A 13,426-nucleotide genomic window follows, 5' to 3' on the forward strand; every position below is an offset into this window, starting at 1 on the left:
CACACACACTCACACACACACACTCACACACACACACACTCACACACACACACACACACACTCACACACACACTCACACACACACACACTCACACACACACTCACACACACACACACTCACACACACACACACACACACACACACACACACGGACTGAAGGTTTAACATTGTGGTTAAGTGCTAGCCTAGGATACACAATTTTTTGAGTTCCATGTGCAGCACCTGCAAACAAATTAAAAAATAAGAAATACGTTTGCATTTTAATAATCAGGCAAGGAAACGGAGTCTTGCAGAGCATAATAACCTCTAGTGACACAGCTTAGAAATACTGAATCTGAGGGCGGAAAATGGGCTCCTACCTAGAGAAGCCAAGGGCCTATCTCAGAGTGATGTTTAAAAAAACAAACAAACCTTTAAAACAAATCACAGGTCACAAAGGAAGTCAATTCTCATGAAGAGCACTTACAGAAGAGCCCAGTACAAACACAGAGGTAAACTGTGTGTTTAACACATCCACAAACAGAACTCAGTCTAGCGACTTCTGAAACTCTCAACAAGTGTTGACTGGAAAGATCTCAAGATGTCTGCAGTGACTGCAGTGCACTGTGAAGATGCCCATGGTTTCGGTTGTGACAAAGATCCTGCCCTAGCTGCACAGCCTGGTGCCTATGGTCACCCCTGGAGCGAACACCACAAGTCAGTTCTATGCTAGCGAAGGTGAAGGTGTGATTGTCATGGTGCTCACCCGGAGCATGCCAAGCCACCCAGTATAGGAAGAGCAGGTGAAAGCCTTGCCTTTAAGCCTAAGGTGATAGAAACTTCTAGAAGCTCCCACTAGGAGCATGCTATGAAACTGACCCTGAATTTCTTCATGCTTCCAGTGCTGTTGAGTCAAGAGGCGGCTCTCATGTGCCTGTGATGGTTTGAATATGGAATGTGCCCGTAAGCTCATGGTCAAGCTGATGGGTTTATTTAGGGAGAGGTGGTGGAAATTTTAGGAGATGGGGTCGAATTGTAGGTAGTAGGTCTTGGGGGACAGGCTTTGAAGATTATGATTAGTTACTTCATTTCCCTGTTTCCGGTCAACAATGCCGTGAACAACCGCCTCTACAAGTTCCCACCCCTGTCATGTTCTGCTTAAACACATGGGACCGAGTGACCCTGAAACCAGGACACCAGATACACATTTCTCCTTCAAGCTGTCTTCTCGTGTGCTTTGGCCACACAGCTACACTGACTTTAATCTCTCTCATTCCTTCAGGACCTGGAGGACGTCGTCATCAACTTGGGAGACATTCGGGATGAGGCCCTTCAGAGCCCTGGTGTGAACCGCAGCCTCTTTCTCATCACATTGGAACGCTGTTTCCAGGTGCTGAATGCCTTGGAGTGTGTGGAGGTCCTGGGCAGGGTGCTCAGAGGGTCCTCCGGCAGCTTCCTGCAGCCAGACATCACAGACAGGCTACCCCAGGACCTGCACGAGGATGCCTTTAAGAACCTGTGAGTCTTTCCCTTCGAATGCTTAATTCTGTAGGCTGCTCAGGGGCTGCTGTGAGGATTCAGGGAGGTTAATATTCAGTAAGGGGGAAGATGGTGGTGCAGGCAAACATACGTCTGCTGAAGCAGAGCTGAGAGACGCTTTGATTAAAACTCTTCTCTCAACTGTAGTCATCTGGATGGAAACTCTTCTAGTTTTTGCCACACCTATTCACCACCTGTCCTGTGGTCTGTTTTCACCACCTGCCCTTTGTTTCCACTTAAGAAAGCCTGGGGAATGGCTCGGTGGTAAAGCATTTGGTGTGCAAACATGGGGACCAGAGTTTGGATTGCCAGAGCCCATGTAAAGGGCAGGTGGATGTGTCAGCTTGCCTGTAATTCCAGCCTGGAAAGGCAAAGACAGGGCATTCCCAGAACAAACAAGTTAGGGAGTCTAGCCTTATCAAGAGATTCTGGGCTTGATTAAGAGACCCTGCCTAAAGAATAAAGTGGGAAAGCAAGCAATGAAGATTCCCAACATCAGCATTAGCCTCCATAGGCATGGGCACACATGTGCACCCACACACATGCAAACAGACACGTACAACACACATAAATACACAGAAAAGAAAAAAAATTAAAGAAAATTTGGCTTCATTTTAATGAATAGAAAATCAGTATTTTTGTTTTAAGTAAAAAAATAATCTTAAAACACACTGAAAACCAGTGCCTCAATATCCTGGCTACCTACATTGTTCTCCTGAGCATCTTAATCAGCTGTAGGCTGGGTACCTTGGACAACAGACACTTATCTCTGGTGGCTGGGACTTCCAAGGTCAAGGCATGGCAGGCTTGGTATCCTTTTCCTTTCATAGGAGTATCTTCTTGCCATGTTCTCTCATGGCAGAAGGGTCACAAGAGCTCTTTGGAGTCTCTTAGACAAGGGCACTAATTCCAGTCATGAGGGCTCTGTCTCATGACCCTGAGCTGACTTGCCCCAGGTTTTCTCTCCCCATCTTCCTCTACCTACCTACCTATCAACCATCTCTTTTCTCTTCTTTATGGGTGAGATGTTTAAGGGCAGAGACTAACTGACTCCCCTAGGGCAGTAGCATTCCATGGGGAATGGGAAACAGTGTTTTGCAGTGGGAAATCTCTCCCTTAAATGATGCTTACCACTCCCCCCCTCTGTGTGTGTGTGTGTGTGTGTGAGCGCACGTGCGCGTGTGCATATCTCTGTGTGTCTTCCCATTTTCCCTGCTTTTCAACTATCTTTGTTTTTTAAAAGCAAAGCAAGGTGCTGGAGACAGGGCCCAGTGGTTAAGAGCACTTGCTGCTCTTGCAGAGGACCTGAGTTTGGTTCCCAGTATCTTCATCCAGTGGCTCACAGCCACCTCTGGCTCCAGTTCCAGAGGATCCGAAGAAGCCCTCTTCTGGCCTCTGCTGCCACTGCACACATGCGATGCACATACAGTTAAGCAGTCACACACACACATTAAAAAAAATTGAAACAAGAAGCCAATGGAAAGGAAAGAAAGAGATAGAAAATACAAGGACAACATTGTGTGAGGGTTAAAGGAGAACTTGTATGTGCACATATAGAATTAATGACTGGAAAGGGGGCTGGTGGGAATGCTTGATAGGAAAGGTGGATGAATTATTGGCATGGTAGGTTGTACTCATGGTGTGAATGTGAGTAGAGGAAGGCTCCCAGGACACAGAGGTTTGGAAGGTTTTCAAGATGACCAAGAGGGTTGGGCAGTGCTAGAGGCAATGAAATGGCAAGTCCTATTTGTACCATCTAGGACCTCTGGGTTGGGTGAGAAGGAGAGAATGGTGACTGGAGCCATGGGGTGGGGGGTGGTACAGCAGTGGCAAATCAGACTGCTGCAGTGACTTAGAGAGTGACAAGACCACTTCCCACAAGCAGGAGGTTACTTGTCAAGGCACCAGAGATGAACTGGTGCTTACAACAATTAGAGATGGGCTGTGGTGATGTTGAGGACACACCATGGGGCAGATGCTGTGGAGATAGTTGGTAATTCCTTAAGGGGCTAAACAGGGGGATGGGCATGCAGCTCACTGGTAGAGCATGCACATTGCATGTGTGAGCTTTAGGCTCAATTCCAAGCACCAACACACAAAGAAGCAAGACAAAAGATGAACACAATCTAAATGTCCATTGGCTGATGACTGGACAACCACAATGTAGTCTACTCATATAATGAAATATTATTTATTCATAAAAAGTAATTATTTATTCATAAAAGGGGAGAAAGTGGACTGGTGGCTTCCAGGAGCTGGGGAGCCAGGAGCTGAGGAGTGGCAGCTAAGGGGTTGGAGTTTCTTTGTAAGCTGCTGGAAATGGTTTTATTGGTGGTGGTGGTGGGGTGGGGTTCGAGACAGGGTTTCTCTGTATAGCCCTGGCTGTTCTGGAACTCACTCTCTAGACCAGGCTGGCCTCGAACTCAGAAATCCGTCTGCCTCTGCCTCCTGAGTGCTGAGATTAAAGGTGTGCGCCACTGCTGTTCCAGATGTAATCAAGTTGACAGTCGAGAGCAGCTCTCACACACCCACTCTCACACAACACATATGTAAAAGTCAGAAGCTAAGCTCTGTGCATGCTGCGTTTGGAGCTTGAATTAACTCACGAAAGACAATACTTTCTAGTTTTACCCATCTTCTTGAAAGTATCATGAGTTGATTTTCTTGAGACATGGTCTTATGCAGCCCGGGCTAGCCTCAAAATTGTTGTGAGTTCAAGGCTGATCTTGACCTGACTTTCCTGATTCTGCTTTTGGGAGTGCTGGTGAATTATATACTTTAAATAGGAACAGTATAGGGTATATAAGCTATATCTCAAAAAAGCTAACCACACACACACACACACAAGGAACTAAGAGCTGAGGGGGCAGAGGCAGGACCCACAGGATGCTCTTTGGAAAATGGTCAATGCAGCAAAGGCTTGTGAAGGGTTTCAGCATGGCAGCCCTGGGCACAGTGCCCTCACAGCTCCTTCAGGGTGGGCGTTCACCTGGGTGTGTCCGTGTGTCTTAGGTCCGCAGTGTTCAAAGACCTCTATGACCAGACTTCAGCTCACACCCAGAGAGCTCTCTACTCATGGATGACGGGGATCCTGAGGACACCCTTCAACGTCACCGGTGAGACCTGCCTACCAGGGGTTGGGGGTTGGTTGGAGTAACTTCTAGAACTCCACCCTCTAGAAGGTGCTCCACTCTGGGCTGCTTTCATTGCTTTTATAAGCTTCACTCCGTCCCCTCTGCCACACTTTCAGGACCACATTCCATGGCATCAGCCTGATCCTCAAATGCTCACGTTTCTGAAGGGACGATGTGTCTGTCTGTCTTACAAGTAGCTGTTGCATGTCCTGGTTCTGTGGTGACAGCTTACATTTGATAAGAGCCTTTAGAATAAGCTTTCTATGTGGAAAATGTGTGCATTAAAGTGAGAAAGTTTTGGTTAGAAAATTTTCTGTTGGTTCTTGGCAACCAAAGCAAAGGTTCCTTGGGGGTGCATTGGGGTGCTTTTATTTGACAGATGTACACTAAAATCTTGCTTATGTCCCACAGTGGCCAAGGCATAGATGGGAATGCTGTAGAGCTTCAGGTTTTTCTTTTATTCTTTGTATGTGTGTATGTGAATTTGTCTGTGTATATGTGAGTTTGTGTGTGTGTGAGTGTGTGCATGTATATGTGTGCATTTGTATGTCTCTGTATTTGTGAGTGTACACCTGTTTGTGTGTTTGTATATAGAAATCAGAGGACATCCTAAGCTGTTGTACCTCAGGCGATCACCATCCTTTTTGAGACAGAATCTTTCACTGAGACTTGGGGATTGCTGGCTAGGTGAGCTAGCTAGCCAGCAAACCCCATGATCCAAGCCCATGCCACATTAGGCTTTTTTGCTGTTTTATTTGTTGTTGTTTGCTTGTTTGTTTGTTTGTTTTGTTTTCGAGACAAGGTCTCACTATGTGGCCTTCACTAGCCTGCAACTCACTATGTAGACCAGGCTGGCCTCAAACTCAAACTCATAGAGACCTGTCTTCTTCTACTCTTCCAGTGCTGGGATTAAAGGCACATGCCACCATGCTTGGCCAGTGGTTGTTTGTTTGTTTGTTTGTTTTTGTGCTCTGGGTATTAAACCCAGGTTTTCTTGTTTGTTTGAGGAGCACTTTACTAATGTGCAATCCGTTGTGTGCTCTGACCTTGTGTAGACTTTTCCCTTGTCCTTGCTCCCTGAACAATATGATATGACACCTATTAGTAAAATATTCCCATTGTGTTTAGCACTAAAAATGATGTAGAGATGTTGCTAAGAGGTTTGATAGGTCACTTGTGTTTTCAGAGTGCTTAATTTCTATAGGATCAAACTGCTTGACCCCATGCTAGTTTATTTATATAAGGGGTCTAGAATAATAATAATAATCAAGGAGTTGGGTATCTCCATGGGGCCCGAGGCTCATGGCTTCAGGGTGGTTATGTTTCATGCTACTGCAGAGAATCAGAGAAGAGAGGGAGAGAGAAAGACAGGGTATCCTGGGGGAAGCTGGTTAGCTTGACTAGCCAAATTGATGAGTCCTGGGTTCAAGCGAGAACTCACTGCCTCAACATATAAGACAGAGAGCGATCAGGGAAGACACATTCGGCTTCTGACCTCCACATGCACATGCATACATGCACATATCCACACATACACATGAACACTCATACACACATGTACATCATGCACACATACCCATGACAAAAAATGAGGAACAATTTTAGCTTATTAAACCTGTAGTCAGACACTGAATCTTGAAAACAGGCATGAATGATGGACGAATGAGGGGGCTTGCATGCCAGTAAAGTCTGCATGGACATTGGTATTTGAGCTAATATAATATCCATGGTTTACCAAACATTAGTGCTTTCTAATTTCTCTTCAATCATGTAAAAACTGTTCTTGGTTTTCAGATTATATAGAAACTGGGTGGCCTGGGTCCATCCCGTGGGCTAGGGTTGGCCAATCTCTGAACTAAGAAATCAGGGAAGACTTCTTGAATGGGTGCCATCTGGATTAAATCGAATATGACCTATCCTGTGAGGCTCCAGGAAGGGAGACATTTGATGGTGAAGGACAGCAGACACATTCAAGTGATTTGGAGTGAGAAGGAATTCATTGTCTTGGGAGGACACAGAGGAAGCCAGCAGGGCAGGGACACAGGATGTGTCGGCCAGTCCTTTCCTGGAATCAATTTCTGAGACTCCCATGGGAGCAACTTTAAACAACACATAATCAATGTCTTAAGCACATGGGTGAATTCCCTCGGCCTGGTTCCAGTCATGACTTCTGGTAGCCTGAGCCTCACACCACAGAACCCCGAGGAGCCCACTCAGGCCTTTATTGTCAGTTTAGTTGGGAATCAATTTTCCTTCTAGAATTCCTATGTGTGGAAAGTTCCATTATTAAATTACACTGAATTCAAGTTCATTTTGTTTGGGCCCTATATTCTTTTAGTCCGTGAACTCCCCAGAGTTTATGGGCTGAACTTTGATTATTAAAATACTGCATGCGGAGGGATCATGGTTCTGTAGAACTGCAGCTCCTGCTTTGTAATTGGCTGGGGTAAGGCCAATTCAGCTTGGGTCTTGGTGAATGTGGTGGCCCTTGTGACCACACTTCCCTTCAACAGCCACTCCAGATGTCAACAGCGACATCTACACACTTCTGTTAAAAAGTGTGTGTGTGATGTATGTGTGTATGTATGTGCACAGGTGTGATGGCCAGAGTTAGTAGACATCAGATGTCTTCCTCAACTACTTTCCTCTTTATTATTGTAGACAGGGGCTCTCACTATACCTGGAGCTCACTGATTGGCTGAATTGACTAGCCAATGAGTGCGTTGGCCAATGAGGAAGTAAGGGATCCATTTACATCCTCACTGTTACCTCTGGATTGTTGGGTTACAGACGTATGCTTCTGTGGGTGCTACAGATCCAAACTTGGGTCCTTGTATTTTTGAGGCAGCACTTTACCAACAGAGTCATCCAAACCCCACCTGTCTAACTCCCTAGCTTGAGGAGATAACAGGGTTTTGTTTGTCTATTTGTTTTGTTTTGTTTTGTGCATCAGCCCATGAAAATGTTGACGTGTGCATCTTATCCAGACCCCGCCAATGTCCACAGCCCCTAAGCAGTTCTTGGTGACAGATTTATATGGTATCATTTCTTCCTTTTCCCCAAATGCCACCAATACAACACTGTGTGCAAAGATCTGTACCAAAGGCCTGGGGGCAGGGCAGCTTCCACCAATTCCAGTTCATTGAAACTTGACGTTGGACCCTGGCTGTGATTATTCTGAAAGTCCTATTGATATGTCACAGGTGTGGGATTTCAGATGCCAGAGCACATTGATACAAAGACTTCTTTGGAAATTGCCAAGAGAAAGAGATTATTTCCAGCTAAGGAGATAAAGTACAACTCAAGCTGGGTTTGAAAGCACAACTCCAGCTATATGGGAGGCTCAGCACAAGGATAGCAAGTTCAAAACCGGCCAGGGCAACTGAGTAAGACCTTATAACTAAGGAGAAATAGGGTGGAGAGCTTTTTAGTGGCTGAGCCCTGGCCTGGCCTATGTGAAGCCTTGGATTCAACCCGTAGCATCATCTAAAAACAAACAAAACAAAACAACAAAAGCAAAAGCAGAACTGAGGGGCTGGGGAGAGAGCTCAGTTGTTAAAGTGCTTGGAAGGCAACTTATGAAGACCTGAGTTCAATCCCCAGAGCTCATGCAAAAAGTCAGGCATAGTGGTGTTTGTTTATAATCTCAGTGCTGGGGAGGGAGAGACATTCCCAAGGATCCGAGTCTGCTCAGTGGGTGCTAGGGAAGTGAGAGATTATTTACAAAAAGCAAACAAGCAAACAATACACAAGACAACAACAACAACAAGAAGTTGAATATCACATGGGAAATGGGAAGTTTCGCTTAAACACACACACACACACACACACACACACACACACACACACTCCAAAAGGCTTCAACGAAGAAAAAAATAATTTGAAGGTAGACAAAAATTAAGGAAAGACATTCCAGGCAAACAGAGATTCCAGGAACTTGGGGTCCATGCAGGCAAGCTTGGTTTCATTCAAATATAGTACATTGTGGGACTAAGGATGACAGCCTGCTAAGTCAGGATTATTAACTGGATTAAAATGAAGTAATAATAAGAGAGGCAAACATACCTCACACTGTCAGATTATTGACTAAAGAACTGAACTCAAGGGTTGGAAAGATGGCTCAGCAGGTAAGAGCACTGACTGCTCTCCCAAAGGTCCTGAGTTCAAATCCCAGCAACCACATGGTGGCTCACAACTCTCCATAATGGGATCTGACGCCCTCTTCTGGTGTGTCTAAAAGACAGCTACAGTGTACTCACATATGATAAATAAATAAATCTTAAAAAAAAAAAAGAACTGAACTCAAATCACTGTTTTTGGGCCTCAATTATTGAAACATCATCCGAGTGCCTAACAAGTTTCAGGTAATGATGATGTTGATCTGTGGACCACACCGTCAGGTAGCAAGGCTCATATCTGTGGCTGTGGCCTGTGTGTCTTTTGGGGTCTCACAGGTTGGACTCAGTAGATGGTAGCTGAATAAATTAGGGAATGCCATGGAGTCCTGACACCGAAGATGTCTTGGATCACCACATACCAAGTGTGTGTATGTGGAGGCCAAAGTCAGTGCTGGGAGGTTCCCTCAATCGCTTCCCACCCTATTTGTTTATTTAAGTGTACGTGTGTGTGTGTGTGTGTGTGTGTGCGCACGAGTGCTTCCAGCTCTTCCAGCTTTTTTTGGAGACAAAATCTTTCATTGAACCTGGAGTACACTAATTTGGCTAGGATGTCTGGCCAGCAAGGCCCAGGAATCTTCCCATTTTTACCTCCCCAGTGTTGGGATTATACAGGAATTAAAGCCAGGCCATCTAGCCTGTTTTTGTTGTTGTTGTTGTTGTTGTTTTTTTCTCCCAATGTGGGCTCTGTGGCATCAAACTCAGGTGCTCATGCTTGTATGGCCAGCGCGTCACCAGCTGCACCCCCTCCCCACTTAGAAGCTGTTATTTGTGTGTTTACTCATTCTTTCTTTCTCTCTCTCTCTTTGTAGATGGCTCAGTTTCATGGGTCAGTGCAGAAAAGTTATGGATTTTGGGCAGATACATGGTTCACCTATCGTTTGAAGAAATTATGAATATTAGCCCTATAGAAGTAAGTTGGGAAAAGTATATTTTTATGTCCTTATTGCTAATATACCTTGAGTGACATATGCTCTAAATTTCCAGTGTTTGCTAAGCCAAGGTGTCCTGGGAACTGTATACCTTAGCCAGATATATCTCTACCTTTTAGACAAAACTCTAGGAACAAAGTCTCAAAGAGTCAATGGTGGGGTTGTATTCTAGAACAGAAGAGATAAGAAGAAAAAAGAATTGAGGGCATTGACATGGCAGACATGATAGGAAGGGAACACTGGCTATGATCCAAGACTCATGTAAAGGGATTGGGTGTGTGTTTTCTAGAAAAGCCAAGGACAATAGCTATCGAGTTTCCAGTGCCTGCACTCAAGCCAAAGTAGCATGGATTAATGGCTGCTTCTATAAATAGTGACTTCTATTAATAGCTACTTCAACATGAGTAATGATTGGATCTGAGCTTGGAGTTTACGGTGGGGAAGTGTATGTGGCTCATGTTGCTTAACTCACCCGTTGATTTGTCTCTTTCCTTCTGATGTTGACCCAGTGACCTTAAGATCCTTTGGGCATTGTGACTTTGAAATGTAGCCTCTGAAGAACGCTCCAACAGAGGTTCCTAAAGAGCTGGGCTCCATTACAACACAAACAAAGCAAAAAGCCCATTCACCTTGTCCTTGTCCTGCATCATGTGATGGTCTTCACAGAGCTGTCCTCCCAACAGAGCATGATGGTTATAAAACACAAGGCAAGGCTTGGCTCCTCTTGTGTCATGTATGCATGCTGTGCATACGTGAGTGTGCAGTTGCCATGGTCTGTCTGAGGGCCAGAGTACAGCTTTCAGGAGTTGTTTTTTTTTTTTCTCTTCTAAGATGAGTTCAAGAGACTGAATTGAAGCTTGCATGATAAGCGCCTTTACCTGCTAAACCATCTGGCCAGCTCCAGGTCCCCTCTTTTACCTAGGAGGCCAGGAACACCTCCCATGCCTTTGCTCTTTTACAACCTTTCAGTCTTTAGAAATTGGGGCATTTCTAAGATCAGGCACGTGTGGATGACTTCTCATGATCTACAAATACAGAGGGGGTAGATTCAGACATGGTCAAAGGGTAAATCCTCCAGGGAGGATCTTAGGATCACCTTCTTTCCCATGTGGGGTATGTGTGTGTATGCACATGTGTGCAACTATATTTGCATATGTGTGCAATAGTGTGTGTAGGCCCAAGGTCAATGCCAGCTGTCTTCCTTGAATGCTTTCCACTTATTTTTTTTTAATTATTACTTTGTTATTTTTATGTATGTGGATGTTTTGTCTGCATGCATGTCTATGTACCACTTGCAATTGCTGGAGCTCATGGAGGCCAGAAGAGAGGGTAGAATCCCCTGGAAGTGAAGTTACAGATGGTTGTGAGCCCCTATGTGGGTGCTGGTAATCGAACCTGAATCCTCTGGAAGAACAGCGAGTGCTCTCAACTGCTGAACGTCCTCTTCAGCCCCTGCTCTCCCCTTTGTTTATTTGGGCAGGATCTCTAGCAGAACTCAGAGCCCATCCATTCTGGCTAGTATAGCTAACCAGCTTGGCCCACAAATATCTTGCCTCTACCTCCGTAGTACTGGAATACAGGGGCTGCCACTCCTGTCTGACTCTTTATGTGGCTTCTGGGGATCCAAGCCCTTTCCCTTAGGTTTGGACTTTGGCCCCTGAGCTGTTTCCCCAGTCCATTGAGCACTTTTGGAATACAGAATTAGAGCACACCACCACATAGAATGGTAAATCCATTAGAAATAAGGAGTAAAACCATAGCGAGCCCTATTGTCATTTAAGATGTCAGTGTGATACCCTTGGACATGTAGGCAAAATGGAGCAGGAATATAGAGTCTGAACACTACACTTAGTACAATGTGGAAGATATATTCTACATTTTATATTTTGCAAAGAGAATACATGCGTGTTCTTCCTGTCCAGCCTGGTAGTGTGCAACTTCAATTCCTTCCTCAGATCTCCCCACTCCAAATGCTGATGAAGATATAGACAAGGAGGAACCTTCAAGCCAGGCTTGTGGGACATGCCTTTAATCCTAGCACTTGGGAGGTGTCTTAGTTAGGGCTTTATTGCTGTGAACAGGCACCATGACCAAGGCAACTCTTATAAGGGACAACATTTAATTGGGTCTGGCTTATAGTTTCAGATGTTCAGTTCATTATCATTATGTCAGGAAATGTGGCAGTGTCCAGGCAGATATAGTGCTGGAGAAGGAACTGGGAGTTCTGTGTCTTGATCTGCAGGCAGCCAGGAGGAAGCTCTCATTCCACAGTAGGTAGAGCTTGAGCATAGAAACCTCAAAGCCTGCCCCACAGTGATAGTCTTCCTCCAACAAGGCTACACCTTCTAACAGTGTCACTCCACCTTCTAACAGTGTCACTCCCCATGGGCCAGGCATATTCAAACACCACAGGAGGCAAAGGCAGGTGAAGCTATGTGAGTGCGGGGCCAGCCTGGTCTACATAGTGAGACCCAGTTTCAAATACAAACAACTCCTAGACTAGATGTCCCATATGTCACAGGTAACTACTACTGGGTATTTACATGAAAGCTTCGAAGTCAACCTCACAGAGGCACTTGCCCATCAGTGTTCACTGCAGCGACTCTGCGACAGCTAAGCAATGGAAGCAACAAGATGCCCAAGAAGAAAGGAGTGGATGAGGAAAACATGGGCTGTGTACACAGCGGACCTTTTCATTCATCGTATTATATTTATCATTAGTATATATTAATATATATAATTAATATCTTTATCATTTTTTTGACCACAGAGAATGAAGTTATGTTGTTCTCAGGAAATAAATATACCTGGAGATAATCATATCAAGTTAATTAAGTCAGTCTCAGAAAGACATATGTTTTCTCTCACTTGTGGTTCACAGATTTTATACAGATATATAAAAGCATGTGTGTGGGGGTTGGGGATTTAGCTCAGTGGTAGAGCGCTTGCCTAGCAAGCGCAAGGCCCTGGGTTTGGTCCTCAGCTCTGGAAAAAAAAAGTGTGTGTATGTTTTATGTGTGTGTGTGTGTGTGTGTGTAATACATGGAAGTAGGAGTGAAATGTTTAGGGGAACAAATGGGGCCAATAGGAGGAGGAGAGGTGAGAAAGATGGAAGGTAAGAGCTATGGGGAGAATATGCTCAACATACAATATGTACTCATATGCATATCTTTGTGTGCCATATACAATGAGTACATACACTGAACTTTAAAAATAACAATAAAAAGAAAGAAATATAGTAATCTGAGAACTGGTTGTATAGCCTTATGGGTGAGATGGACGCAGCATGGGCCACCAGGAGGGCCACTTGACCCTCCTCACCAATCTCCCCCATCTTCCCATCCTGTCTGTCAGATTGGGCTGTTTATCAGCTATGACAACGCCACCAAGCAGCTGGACATGGTGTATGATATCACCCCTGAACTGGCCCAGGCGTTTCTGGAGAGGATCCGCTGCTCCAGCTTTGACGTGAGGAACATCTCTACCATCCACAGGCAAGGGTGGCCCCGGGCGGGCCCTTCCAATATTTGGTTTAAGAGCTGGGGAGACGAGTCGAATCAGTTAGTACAGTGCTTGGTAAATGATTGTGAGGATGAGTTAGAATCCCCAGCACCCAGGTAAGAAGCTAGGTGTGTCAGCATGTGCCTGTAATCACTGAGGGAGGAT

The 13,426-nt window shown here is 45.1% G+C and overlaps 1 protein-coding gene across 1 annotated transcript in view; it reads left to right on the plus strand.

Annotated features, from left to right (window-relative positions):
* The window catches only part of Otoa (otoancorin), a 78,106-nt gene that overhangs the window by 18,144 nt on the left and 46,536 nt on the right, over positions 1–13,426 (plus strand). The window contains exons 8-11 of the mRNA XM_021167659.1: positions 1,263–1,498; positions 4,532–4,635; positions 9,641–9,741; positions 13,115–13,254. Of these exons, the coding sequence (XP_021023318.1) occupies positions 1,263–1,498; positions 4,532–4,635; positions 9,641–9,741; positions 13,115–13,254 (581 nt within the window). The remainder of the gene's footprint in view (positions 1–1,262; positions 1,499–4,531; positions 4,636–9,640; positions 9,742–13,114; positions 13,255–13,426) is intronic.

This window comes from Mus caroli, chromosome 7 (genome assembly GCF_900094665.2).
Source record: "Mus caroli chromosome 7, CAROLI_EIJ_v1.1, whole genome shotgun sequence".
NCBI classification, from domain to species: Eukaryota; Metazoa; Chordata; class Mammalia; order Rodentia; family Muridae; genus Mus; species Mus caroli.